The sequence below is a fragment of the Haliotis cracherodii genome, unplaced genomic scaffold (genome assembly GCF_022045235.1).
Source record: "Haliotis cracherodii isolate W230 unplaced genomic scaffold, xgHalCrac1.p SCAF_2, whole genome shotgun sequence".
Taxonomy (NCBI): domain Eukaryota; kingdom Metazoa; phylum Mollusca; class Gastropoda; order Lepetellida; family Haliotidae; genus Haliotis; species Haliotis cracherodii.
In genome coordinates, this window is record NW_027266275.1 from 79,047,182 (window position 1) to 79,060,817 (window position 13,636).

Here is a 13,636-nt window from a genome sequence, read left to right on the forward strand (position 1 = left end):
ACTAGGAAAAAGTAAAACCTCAAAGGTATTTGTACTAGGAAAACGTAAAACATCAAAGCCAGTCATACTAGGAAAAAGTAAAACATCAAAGCCAGTCATACTAGGAAAACGTAAAACATCAAAGCCAGTCATACTAGGAAAACGTCCGAGAAGTAACATTTTCTAAGATTTCGTCACGTGTAAATTCACATAATGACGGAAGGAAAAACAATTTAAATCCTTACATATTATATCCGTAAATCAGAGAGTCTAATATAAGTGTCCATAATAAGTATAATAGACTCCAAGCGAAAATGAAACTCCAAAACGAAGTTTGAGTGGCCATTTCCTCCAAAGAAAAAAAACTCGTAACAATATATATGGGAACTCCAGAAAAGAACGTGACCAAACATAAGCTGTGTTTGTTTGTTTGTTTGTTTAACACCGCACTCAGCAATACTCCAGCTATATGATGGCGGTCTGTAAATAATCTGGACCAGAAATTCCAGTGACTGATATCATGAGCATCGATCCATGCAATTGGGATATGATGACATGCATCAACCAAGTCAGCAAGCCTGACCACCCGATCCCGTTAGTCGTCTCTTACGACAAGCCTAGTCGCCTTTTATGGGGCCGTCACACCATGACGTTCTGGTCAGCGTTCTATGACGTTTGAGGAAACGTTGGTAGTCGCCCATGGTCGCTGGGATAGCGCCAGAAGAGCGTTGTGTGAACGCTAGTGAACGTCGGTGATCGCAGGGAATCGGCGGAGAACAATGGTCCGGAAAAAAAGTTTTGAACATGCACAAAACTTCTCACTGAGACCAGCGTTCTTCAACGTTTAATTTTAAACGCTGAAGAACGTTTAAGAACGTTCGTGGAACGTTTTACTAACGTTCGCCGAGCGTTGCACGCGTTCGACTATAGTTAGTCAGTCGTTACTCTAGCGTTACTTGGTTGTTACTAATCGTTTGCTTTGCATTGAACGACTCACTGGCCACCTGTCAACGACCGCTGCACGGTCCCCTAGCGCACCGTAAAAATAACACGCCAGCAAGACGCTATTCTGTCGTTATTCATACGTTAGTCACACGCTCAACACGCTCAACACGCTCGTCTAACGTTGACAAATCGTTCGTCGCGCGCCAGTGGCACGTTAGCACACGCTTATGGTTTTCAGGGGTATCTTACTTGGTCGCTGTTACACGCTTCTCGTGCGTTAGACACACGCTAGTCATGCGTTAGGCACACGTTAATCACACGCCAGATGTGTCATCCTCATTCTAGAACACTCACAAATTGAACGATTGAAATGTTCAGAGAACGTTGACCAGAACGTCATGGTGTGACGGCCTCTTTACGGCAAGCATGTGTTGCTAAAGATCTATTCTCCCCCGGATCTACACGGATAATCAAACGTAAGAAAATAATATGCTGCAACATACGGAACATCTAACAAAATGACATAAATAACGAAGGTACTCCGTGGGTATTCCGGGTTAGAAAAGGTAAACATGTGCTTGTCGTAAAATGCGGCTTAAATGGATCGGGTGGTCAGGCTTCGTGACTTGGCTGATTGTGTATCGACGTTAGAGGTTGATCATGATATCAACCACTGGTTTGACTGTTTCAGACTCTATTGTTTACGTATAGCTGAAATATGTCTGAGTGAGGCGTTAAAAAACAAAAACAAAAGCACAATTCACGGGTTTTTTTTGTAAGTATGCCTTTATGTAATATGTGTAGCAGGCACAGGTCCAATGCATAAACTGTTTAATGTTTACAGGCTATACAAATTTTGTTTGTTTGTTTGTTGTTTAACGCCGCTCTCGGCAATATTCCAGCTATATGACGGCGGTCTGTAAATAATCGAGTCTGGACCAGACCCAGGATATGCATCAAGCAAGTCAGCGAGCCTGACCACCGGATCACATTTGTCACCTCTTATGACAAACATGGGTTGCTGAAGACTTATTCCAAGCCGGATTTTCACGGGTCATGAGTATAAATAATAATCGACGTTTAACAACTTTTCAACAGCAACAAATTATATGAAAGCACATTTTTAATGATTGGCGATAAAAATACATTAAATCCAGACATCAGGGGACGTGTAACGTTCTGTTCACCTTTGTGTTATTTTCGGACTCTAATTTTAGGTCCAAAGGAGTTTAGCATCCATTCTATTTGTTGAATTTGAACAAACAAACATGAAATATCAAGTATACGTATTTCACTTCAATTCTTGAACGTTCTCACATAGTAACATCACAACTTTTGCTTTCAAGTGTTGTTGTTTTTGCTTGGACATCCCCTGTTGTGGGAATACGACGTTGTTTGTGTATACTTCTGAGTTTAAGACAAAGACTATTGAGATGTTTGCCCTGTCTTTGCGTGATTCAAAAGCTTCATCTCCTTTTCTTAAAAAAATATAGATATAAAGTCCATACTACAACCTGAACTCTACATCTTATAACTAATAAATATATCACAAATCAGAGCGCTTTGTTAATTCTGAATTTCCCTTCTTAAGTAGTTTAATTAACTTAATAATTGTTAAAATGGTTATTATTAGACGCCGAATCACCGCTATTCATGGTGATAATTTAGCAAGAAGATCATTTGATGTACCATTATGTGATAGAATTTGTTTTAATTGGCATAGTACTGCTATCGAATATGAATATCATGTACTCTTTGTTTGTGAAAAATACTCATAAATTCTTCGTAAATATCTATGCATTTTATGTACGCTTCAATGTAATTGAATTTTCTCAACACTGGAATCTTCAGATATGTTGTCAGCTGTGTTGTACTTTTGGTCATTTGGCCTTCATACTGAACAAACTCACTTTGAGATATTGAAATAGACTATATCGGAGATCGGTGTTTATCAGAGTTACCGCCCGCTGTTATCGAGGGTCTGCCCGGCAAAGAGATTGTAGTTAAAAACAGACCATACGCAAACTGGTCATGATAAAAATATGGTTAAACGTCCACAGACATCGTCAAAGCACATCCGAAAGACTGAGATTATATTTTAAAAATTATATTATTCTTTTACATATTCTTCAAACAAGAATCCTGTTTTTGTGTGAAAAGTGTGTGTCCGTTTGTGCATGTATTCCCTGTAGATTGAGTTCAACTGTCATTTTGCATCTTTGTTGTATCCGTTTTCCTGTCGCCATTGTGTCCTTTAGGACACGGGTGTCATCATAATACAAGCTTCTACTTGATATAGTGTATTTGTCTTGAGTAGCAGCCGTGCTTGAATATTGCCAAATGTGGCGTTTAACATGAAACAAACAAACTGACAAACAAAGCATGCATTTGGATATACACTGATGACAACCAATAACAACATTTTGTTTGTTTCCTTTAGATTGTTCTTAAGTTAACAGACTCATAAAACGGATGCATTTACTTATAAAGCTTAATTAGAGACCATATCGGTACATGCATGCTGGTTTTTAGTCCTGTAAGGTTTTGTAAGGATGAGATATATGGATGAACAACTACTTTATAATACAGTAAACTACGGTTATAACGAACTCAAAGGGACTACTAATTTTAGTTCGTTATAACCGTAGTTCGTTATAAGCACATATACAGCATGATTACAGCAAGCAGTCGGGACCAAAAAGTAAGTTCGTTATATCCGTCAGTTCGTTATAAGCGTCTTCGTTATAACCGTAGTTTACTGTATTACAATTAGGAGCGACGTTTCGATGTAGGTTCTTACACCGAAACCTCGGTCCGAATTGTAATAAGATTTTTCTGTGTCCCCATAAGATTATCCCCATGTGTTAATAATATTTGAAACCACTGATCAGAATCGATTATTGCCCAAATGAATAGTAGAATTCACTATTACTCTACCTAAAAGTATAACACACTTAAATTCTTTAAAAATATCTTACTTTAAATTATAAAATTAGAAATGAAAGCATAATTTGACGTTGTCCAATCTAATTAAAATCAGATCTTAGTTCTCGCTACCGCTTAACAGAGATCTTTGTTTATCGTAGCGAGAACGAAGATCTGATTTTAATGAGATTGACGATTGCCGAGTATGATTGTACTTTCTTCTTTAATTTTGTTTTAAACGTGTCTCTTGTCCGTTTTGAGTTAATTTCTCTTGCCATTTCGCTGCAATGCTGTTTTGGCCGGTTCCTTCGTTATCTGACTGGTGCCTGTCTAGTTGGGATATTTAAGCGCAAATCTTCAATCGGAAAGCATACACGGATATAGGTCAAATGGAAAATGACGAAAACATGTGCAAAGTCTTAGAAACAGGAGTACTTGTCGGAATATTGTGATGCTACCTAAACAAGTGCGCTGACAAAACTAAACAACAATGGTGAAGGAACAATTCAGAGAGGCCGATGTGGCCAAGAAAATGTAAGACATACTTCAAGACATCTGGGCGTACCAAGTGACACGAGAAACTATTCATCTCGGGAACATTTGCAATTACAAAAGCGCTGTTGAGAAAGTGAATTCGCAAAATAAATATATGAAAAGATGTATTATGTTAAGAATGAAGGACTCTTTTTTCACCGTAATTTTATACAATAATCCCGTATTTATAACCAAGTCAAGATTCAGTCACATTTTAAAAATCTATCTTGATAATCTTCAAACAATCCCAAGGTTTCTATACCGTTCTCTGTCAGTTGGTCATCACTTGTTGTGAAGCTTCAACACTTTCGGATGCAATGACATATAACAAGTACTGACGTGAATTTAAATAGTATTTCTGGATTTGTTTTTAGCATTGCAATCTCTACGAACACATGGTCGTTATTATGCCTACTCCTATATATTTTATCTTGACAACAGATGTCACTTTGTTACACAAAAGTGTTGTTAAAATCTGAATGGATAGCATTTGCTCTGGAGCTAGGATATAGATGCAAGTCATTTCAACCCTATCAGCAAAGTTTTATGTATTTTAAATTCCATAACTCACTTAAAATAGAATATTATTATTATTATTATTATTATTATTATTATTAGACAGACACAAATGCATAGGCAGCTCGAGGGCCAGTAATTTCAAAATTGAAGTGAATAGAATAGTTCACAATTTGAAATGTCAGTTTACCTTTTATTAAAATGTAATTTAACTAAATTGTATCCATATGAACTGAAGGGTGAAACATGCAATCCGAATGTATAAGTTTGAAGCACTTTAATTCCTGAAAATAATGTTGGGCAGTTGGCCATTAAATTATCTGTAGGACCACTAGTGTGTATATGTTATAACATGTATTAGTGAAACACACCCATACATGTATACCAGTGTGAATGATTTACCTTGTGTGAGGGATAAAACATGACTTGTAGGTTTTGGTGGAAACAGTAAGACCTGAAGGAAGCAGTGATGGAGCTTGTAAAATTGAGGGTGTTAACACTTTACTAGCCAGGGCCCCGTTCCTCAAAGAGATCTTAGCACTAAGGTGATAGTAAGTCCTATACTTTAACAAAGGCTTACGATCATTGTAGTGTTAAGATCGCTTTTAGGAACGGGGCCCTGGGCCCACTTGCACAAAGCGATCTTAGCACTACAACTATAGTAAGCCTATGTTAAAGTATTGGGAGTTACGATCATCTTAGCGCTAAGATCACTTTGTGCAAGTGGGCCCAGGTCTCTGACTCATGTTTTACTATGTCAACCAAAACCGACGAGTTGTGTTTCATCGGACTTATAATCTGTAAGAACAATATTTATTAATATTTGTTTAATATTATGTATGAAAGTGTGTCATGATAGTCAAAGGTAATGCTCATAAATATATATGGCCATGAAATATACACTAAACATGGCACCTTCTGTTTAACCACCTGTCTTCTACCAGTTCTGTAGTCTAAAGGTTGGAGTGCCTGACTGCTGACCAGGAGGTTGTGGGTTCGATCCTGTCATCCATAATGAAGTTTTAAGACTGAGGCCAAACTTTATCTGCTACTCAGGTCATCAAGTCTTACTTGGAAAAAGTAAAACCTCAAAGCCAGTCATACTAGGAAAAAGTAAAACCTCAAAGCCAGCCATACTAGGAAAAAGTAAAACATCAAAGCCAGTCGTACTAGGAAAAAGTAAAACCTCAAAGCCAGTCATACTAGGAAAACGTAAAACATCAAAGCCAGTCGTACTAGGAAAAAGTAAAACATCAAAGCCAGTCATACTAGGAAAACGTAAAACATCAAAGCCAGTCATACTAGGAAAAAGTAAAACATCAAAGCCAGTCGTACTAGAAAAAGTAAAACCTCAAAGCCAGTCATACTAGGAAAACGTAAAACATCAAAGCCAGTCATACTAGGAAAACGTAAAACATCAAAGCCAGTCATACTAGGAAAACGTAAAACATCAAAGCCAGTCATACTAGGAAAAAGTAAAACCTCAAAGCCAGTAATACTGGGAAAACGTAAAGCATCAAAGCCAGTCATACTAAGAAAGTGTAAAACATCAAAGCCAGTCATACAAGGAAAACGTAAAACATCAAAGCCAGTCATACTAAGAAAGTGTAAAACATCAAAGCCAGTCATACAAGGAAAACGTAAAACATCAAAGCCAGTCATACTAGGAAAAATTAAAACATCAAAGCCAGTCATACTAGGAAAACGTAAAACATCAAAGCCAGTCGTACTAGAAAAAGTAAAACCTCAAAGCCAGTCATACTAGGAAAACGTAAAACCTCAAAGCCAGTCATACTAGGAAAAAGTAAAACATCAAAGCCAGTCGTACTAGAAAAAGTAAAACCTCAAAGCCAGTCATACTAGGAAAACGTAAAACATCAAAGCCAGTCATACTAGGAAAACGTAAAACATCAAAGCCAGTCATACTAGGAAAACGTAAAACATCAAAGCCAGTCATACTAGGAAAAAGTAAAACCTCAAAGCCAGTAATACTGGGAAAACGTAAAGCATCAAAGCCAGTCATACTAAGAAAGTGTAAAACATCAAAGCCAGTCATACAAGGAAAACGTAAAACATCAAAGCCAGTCATACTAAGAAAGTGTAAAACATCAAAGCCAGTCATACAAGGAAAACGTAAAACATCAAAGCCAGTCATACTAGGAAAAATTAAAACATCAAAGCCAGTCATACTAGGAAAACGTAAAACATCAAAGCCAGTCGTACTAGAAAAAGTAAAACCTCAAAGCCAGTCATACTAGGAAAACGTAAAACATCAAAGCCAGTCATACTAGGAAAACGTAAAACATCAAAGCCAGTCATACTAGGAAAAAGTAAAACCTCAAAGCCAGTCATACTAGGAAAAAGTAAAACCTCAAAGCCAGTCATACTAGGAAAACGTAAAGCATCAAAGCCAGTCATACCAAGAAAGTGTAAAACATCAAAGCCAGTCATACTAGGAAAACGTAAAACATCAAAGCCAGTCATACTAGGAAAAAGTAAAACCTCAAAGCCAGTAATACTGGGAAAACGTAAAGCATCAAAGCCAGTCATACTAAGAAAGTGTAAAACATCAAAGCCAGTCATACAAGGAAAACGTAAAACATCAAAGCCAGTCATACTAAGAAAGTGTAAAACATCAAAGCCAGTCATACAAGGAAAACGTAAAACATCAAAGCCAGTCATACTAGGAAAAAGTAAAACATCAAAGCCAGTCATACTAGGAAAACGTAAAACATCAAAGCCAGTCGTACTAGAAAAAGTAAAACCTCAAAGCCAGTCATACTAGGAAAACGTAAAACCTCAAAGCCAGTCATACTAGGAAAAAGTAAAACATCAAAGCCAGTCGTACTAGAAAAAGTAAAACCTCAAAGCCAGTCATACTAGGAAAACGTAAAACATCAAAGCCAGTCATACTAGGAAAACGTAAAACATCAAAGCCAGTCATACTAGGAAAACGTAAAACATCAAAGCCAGTCATACTAGGAAAAAGTAAAACCTCAAAGCCAGTAATACTGGGAAAACGTAAAGCATCAAAGCCAGTCATACTAAGAAAGTGTAAAACATCAAAGCCAGTCATACAAGGAAAACGTAAAACATCAAAGCCAGTCATACTAGGAAAAATTAAAACATCAAAGCCAGTCATACTAGGAAAACGTAAAACATCAAAGCCAGTCGTACTAGAAAAAGTAAAACCTCAAAGCCAGTCATACTAGGAAAACGTAAAACATCAAAGCCAGTCATACTAGGAAAACGTAAAACATCAAAGCCAGTCATACTAGGAAAAAGTAAAACCTCAAAGCCAGTCATACTAGGAAAAAGTAAAACCTCAAAGCCAGTCATACTAGGAAAACGTAAAGCATCAAAGCCAGTCATACCAAGAAAGTGTAAAACATCAAAGCCAGTCATACAAGGAAAACGTACAACATCAAAGCCAGTCATACTAAGAAAGTGTAAAACATCAAAGCCAGTCATACAAGGAAAACGTAAAACATCAAACCTATTCGTACTAGGAAAACGTAAAACATCAAAAAGCCAGTCATACCATGAAAAAGTAAAACATCAAAGCCAGTCATACTAGGAAAAAGTAAAACCTCAAAGCTATTTGTACTAGGAAAACGTAAAACATCAAAGCCAGTCATACTAGGAAAATGTAAAACATCCAAGCCAGTCATACTAGGAAAACGTAAAACATCAAAGCCAGTCATACTAAGAAAGTGTAAAACATCAAAGCCAGTCATACAAGGAAAACGTAAAACATCAAAGCCAGTCATACTAGGAAAACGTAAAACATCAAAGCCAGTCATACTAGGAAAACGTAAAACATCAAAGCCAGTCATACTAGGAAAAATTAAAACATCAAAACTATTCATACCTGGAAAACATAAAACTTCAGAGCTCTTAGTAGGAAAAAGTAAAACCTCCTAAAACTAAGAGTTTATTATGAAGAAACAAGTATAAGCAGAGAAATCACAGGTGCAAGCCAACTACACGTTTGTTATTTATGATACCCAATTTTCCACGTGTTCAGACATGAGCTCATATGTGCATCATTTTAACCATTGTTTATTATGTTTTCCTCTTCATTTGTCTTCTCATGACACCGCAGTAGAGTGGTAGGGTAGGTTAGGGGTTAGAGTGTTAACTTGTCACCCCACATGTCCAATGCTGAAAACCCCTCTTGGTGTCCCTGCCATGATTTGGCTAGAATATTGTTGAAAGTAGGTGTTACAATACGTATCCTGTATCAGCTGTATATTGCAGCATGCATATCGTGATACTTTGTTGTGTTTGCCTCCCCTTCCATTGGGATGAGGGTGGAGAACAGGTGCCCATATCCCATGCTGTTTGTAAGAGCTGCTGAAGAGGATCGGGTGACCAAGTGTCATCATGCCAGAATGGTGTGACCCACTGCTAAAGCTTTCAGTCAATTGTTTGCCTGGTCCAGACTTGATTGTTTACAGGTCCGTGTAATATATCTGGAATAATGCCAAGGATTGATATAGGATTCCAAACTAAGTGACCTTGGCAGGTAAACTGGAAAAAGAAATAATTATTTTGATCCAAATTGGGATGTTAAAACAAATTTGCTTTTAACATTGCATTCAATGTAATTATTAAGCGTAAAGTCTCTTCCTTTTTATTGGTCCTGTTATCAGTGAAAAGTCAACTTAACAAATTCATAACATGTATTGGGAATATCTTTATTCCAGTTTGGTTTATTCCAATTTACTTGGGTCTGAATATCGGCCATGGAGCAGAATTACATAAATCCCTGATTACTGACTGGTGTTGAACAACATGAGTTACTGTCACTGTCTCACTGTTCCAGCTCCCACGTCACCTTTGGGATGATGACTCCCCAGGAGATGCAGCAAGTCGCCCACATACAGGTGACCTGCAAGAACCTCTACAATCAGGACGGAAGCAGGAAACCTGTTGCTTTCGGGGTCCTCGATCACAAAATGGTGGGCGTCATACAAGTTGTCATGTTTTTGCTGAACTACCATTTGGACATGCTTAAAAAGCTTAAATACCTTTTGCAAGATTTGTCACTATGGACAGGCTAGAGAATTGCACAGTGCTAGAATTGCCTAAATCATCCTAATATAGATCTTGTATGATTAGGGGGCACGGGTGGCCCAGTCGTCTAAGGCGCCGCGATTCGCTGTGCAGAGTTGCGTCCCTTAGGCACGCCAGAAACCTTTGATTGTGGGTTCGAATCCCGGTTCGCCCCAATTATGTTTCTAGGTTTGTCAGCACCATACCCGTGCTCGTGGGTTTCACCGAAGTGGTAAACGTCTTAGACCTGCATCACTTCGGGCTTTCCTCCCACATTAAGCTGACACGCCGTGATATAACTGGAATACTGTTAAAAGCGGCGTTAAACCCAACTCAGTCAGTCAGTCTTGTATGATTACTTTACATAAGATGCTGCGTGATAAATCGCAAAGAACAATGAAGAATGAAGAGTTGTTTATTCAACAATGTAACATTGTTCTACCAAACATCATTTCTGGAGATTTGAACATGCGCTCGCAACTTGCTGGCGTCGTAGATTTGAAGATGTTTTTTTTAAGAGGGAAGTGTCTAGTGAGTTGTTCCCCATAGATGTTGGTTGGCAACACAGAAAAACGCCATTGCTGAATGATCACTTCTGAAAGTGGGGGAGATATGGCAATCTGTATTAGGGGAAAAGCTACATATAACCGCCGTAAAAATTGTGAGATATCTGTGAAATACCACACTAAGCACCCCTGTTCATAAAATGGACTTGTCCGACATTGCTGAGATCGGATTGTATTCAGGGAGTCATCATTGTTTAAATATGGGTAAAGTGGTAAACGTCTGAGACCTGCATCACTTCGGGCTTTCCTCCCAAATTAAGCTGACACGCCGCGATATAACTGGAATACTGTTAAAAGCGGCGTTAAACCTAACTCACTCACTCATTGCATGTTGTCATGACCTGATGGCTGGGTTATTGCTCATTATATCAATCTCTGGATTGTCTGGTCCAGACTTCATAATTTACTGGCCAACATATATCTGGAGTATTGCCGAGTGTGGTGTTACACAACAACAAAACAAAAACAAACATGATACAGGCAATATCATAAGTGATATTTGTAATCAGATAAATTTTTTAAGTCTCCAGTGCATTTGTTTTATTTGTATTTCGCTCCAGTAACACTTTGTTCTTTCAGGGCACCAGTGAGAAGGACAACACATGTGACACGTGTGGGAAAGGCCTGGCAGACTGTACTGGTCACTATGGCTTCGTAGAACTGGAACTCCCTGTTTTCCATATTGGATTTTTCCGGACAACTATAACAGTATTACAAATGATTTGTAAGGTATGGAGACAAATAGCATCTTACCTCGTCTGGCCACATTCTGTTTGGTATGGTTTATCCCATCATGCACTTCTGTCATCTAATCCGTGGGGATTCCGGGAAATAATATAGGTCCCCAGAAACATATGTTTGCCGTAAGGTGACTAAATGGATTGGGTGGGAAGGCTGGTTGATGCAGGTCATTGTATCCCAATTGTGTTCCATGCCCGAATCAGCAGAAGTTTGTAATTTGTTTGTAAGTAGACATAGCAGACAAGTGAAAACTTTGCCATCAACTAAAATGAAATGTATATGCACAATGGTATTTGAGTTGCATCACTTAGCTTTCCCAGATAGTTGATAAATGGCATGCTGATTCTGCAAATGTGGCACTATCGGTGACCTGTGTCATTTAGGGGTTTCTTTCGACATTAAAATAACACTGATATGTTTAGTCTGAAACCACTCACTTCCTAGTCATTTCTTCATGATAATAATCCATTGATTTCCCTCAGAATTGCAGCCACCTACTGCTGCATGCTGCTGATAAGAAGTCCTTCCTGGAGTCTCTGAAGAGGCCAGGGATGACCTACCTTCAGAAGAAAGCTATGAGGAAGAAGATCTACGATGCTGCCAGGAAGGTGCCAATATGTCGTTCCTGTGGGACATATAATGGTGAGATGTTATGGCTTTCTGGAACAAGTAACTTTCGAGTCCTACATTTCCATATCCCTCTCAAGTTTACCTGAGGACGGATTATTTACAGATAGTTGAATACAGCTGGATTATTGCTGACTGCAGCATAAAACAGCTTTCAATCACTTATTCCTTTATTTTTTGTGTTTTTGTGTCAGAGGAACAGGTGTTTATTGGTCAAGGCACCCCAATTTGCTATGCAGTGTTGCATCCCTTAGCTGTGTCAGGATCTGCTGTACCTGGGTTTGATTTCAAGTTTTGCCTTAATCATGATCCTTGTTTTGTCAGCGACATGCTCATGGTATTCTACATGAATCAAGGCACTTAAGGCATTATTCAGACTGCCTCCGTGGTTTAGGGGATAGAGCGTCTGCCTGGAGAGTGAAAGGTTGGTCGTTCCAACCCCGGCCGTATCATGTCAAAAGACGTTAAAAGATATTACTTGTTGTTACCCTGCTTGGAACTTGTCCTTAAGGGCGTAAAAGAAGGACTGGGTCACTCGGAGTCAGTATACCGTGTCTGACTGAAGTATCCATGTTAAACTGTAGCATGGTATATCTGTGTGCTAGCACTGTAAAGCCGGTATTAATCTGGACTAGTACAAGCTGGACCACACACACGTGCATGCAGGTCGCTATATAAGTATAATAATCTTATACACCACGTTAAACCCCTTGACACAAGGACATACGGTAAGGTCCTGGGCCCACTTCCACAAAGCAGTCCTAGCGCTAAGATGATCATAAGCCTATTTTAGTGCGTGGGTGTCACGATCATCTTAGTGGTAAATTGTTTTGTGGAACGGGTGCTGTAACCTTGGGGCTGGCATTTCCACCTGAGAATGCCCTCTGAGATAAACCAGGGTAAAGGCTGTGTTTTCAATCTCAACTACATATCAGCCTCAAAGACTGTATCCTAGGGACACAGCCATTGGATCACACAACCACTGGATCACACCGCCACTGGATCACACCGCCACTGGATCACACAGCCAATGGATCACACAGCCACTGGATCACACAGCCACTGGATCACACAACCATTGGATCACACCGCCACTGGATCACACAGCCATTGGATCACACAGCCACTGGATCACACAGCCATTGGATCACACAGCCACTGGATCACACAGCCATTGGATCACACAGTCACTGGATCACACAGCCATTGGATCACACAGTCACTGGATCACACAGCCACTGGATCACACAGCCACAAGGTCACCCAGACAATGGAGTTCCTGTGGTTTGCTGCTGTGGTGTTTGAATCTAAGGACGCCAACTTTTGTAACATTTAACATGGTTCTGACAAGGACCCTTGGCTTAATTTGAACACTGCTTTATCTGGTTACTCTTACAGGAATGGTGAAGAAATGCGGCCTCTTAAAGATTATACATGATCGTTACAAACAAAACAGAAAAGGAGGAGAGCCTGTTTTTACTGAGTTCGTTGGTTCGTTTCAAAGTGCCAATGAAAGCAATAAGGAACTTGAGGGACTCTTGCCTAAAACACAGGTGAACTATTTACTTAGTTGGGTTATGATTCTTGTCATTTCTTAAACATGGTGAATACAGTATTCGACGTAATGAGCGCCCTGGGCGCTCTCAAAATTAAAAATAGGGGAATCTTATTAGAATATAATTTTGATGAGAAAAAAAACGGAGTTGAAAGATTGTAAATTTCGTAGTTTATGCTGACAGCCTGAA

At 39.0% G+C, this 13,636-nt stretch overlaps 1 protein-coding gene across 1 annotated transcript in view; it reads left to right on the plus strand.

Moving 5' to 3' along the window:
• The first annotated feature begins 4,231 nt into the window (after positions 1–4,231).
• Positions 4,232–13,636, plus strand: part of LOC139469680 (DNA-directed RNA polymerase III subunit RPC1-like) — a 42,505-nt gene continuing 33,100 nt past the window's right edge. Inside the window, exons 1-5 of the mRNA XM_071251921.1 lie at positions 4,232–4,383; positions 9,728–9,863; positions 11,103–11,252; positions 11,747–11,906; positions 13,290–13,444. Coding sequence (XP_071108022.1) covers positions 4,340–4,383; positions 9,728–9,863; positions 11,103–11,252; positions 11,747–11,906; positions 13,290–13,444 — 645 coding nt within the window. The 5' untranslated portion in view covers positions 4,232–4,339. The remainder of the gene's footprint in view (positions 4,384–9,727; positions 9,864–11,102; positions 11,253–11,746; positions 11,907–13,289; positions 13,445–13,636) is intronic.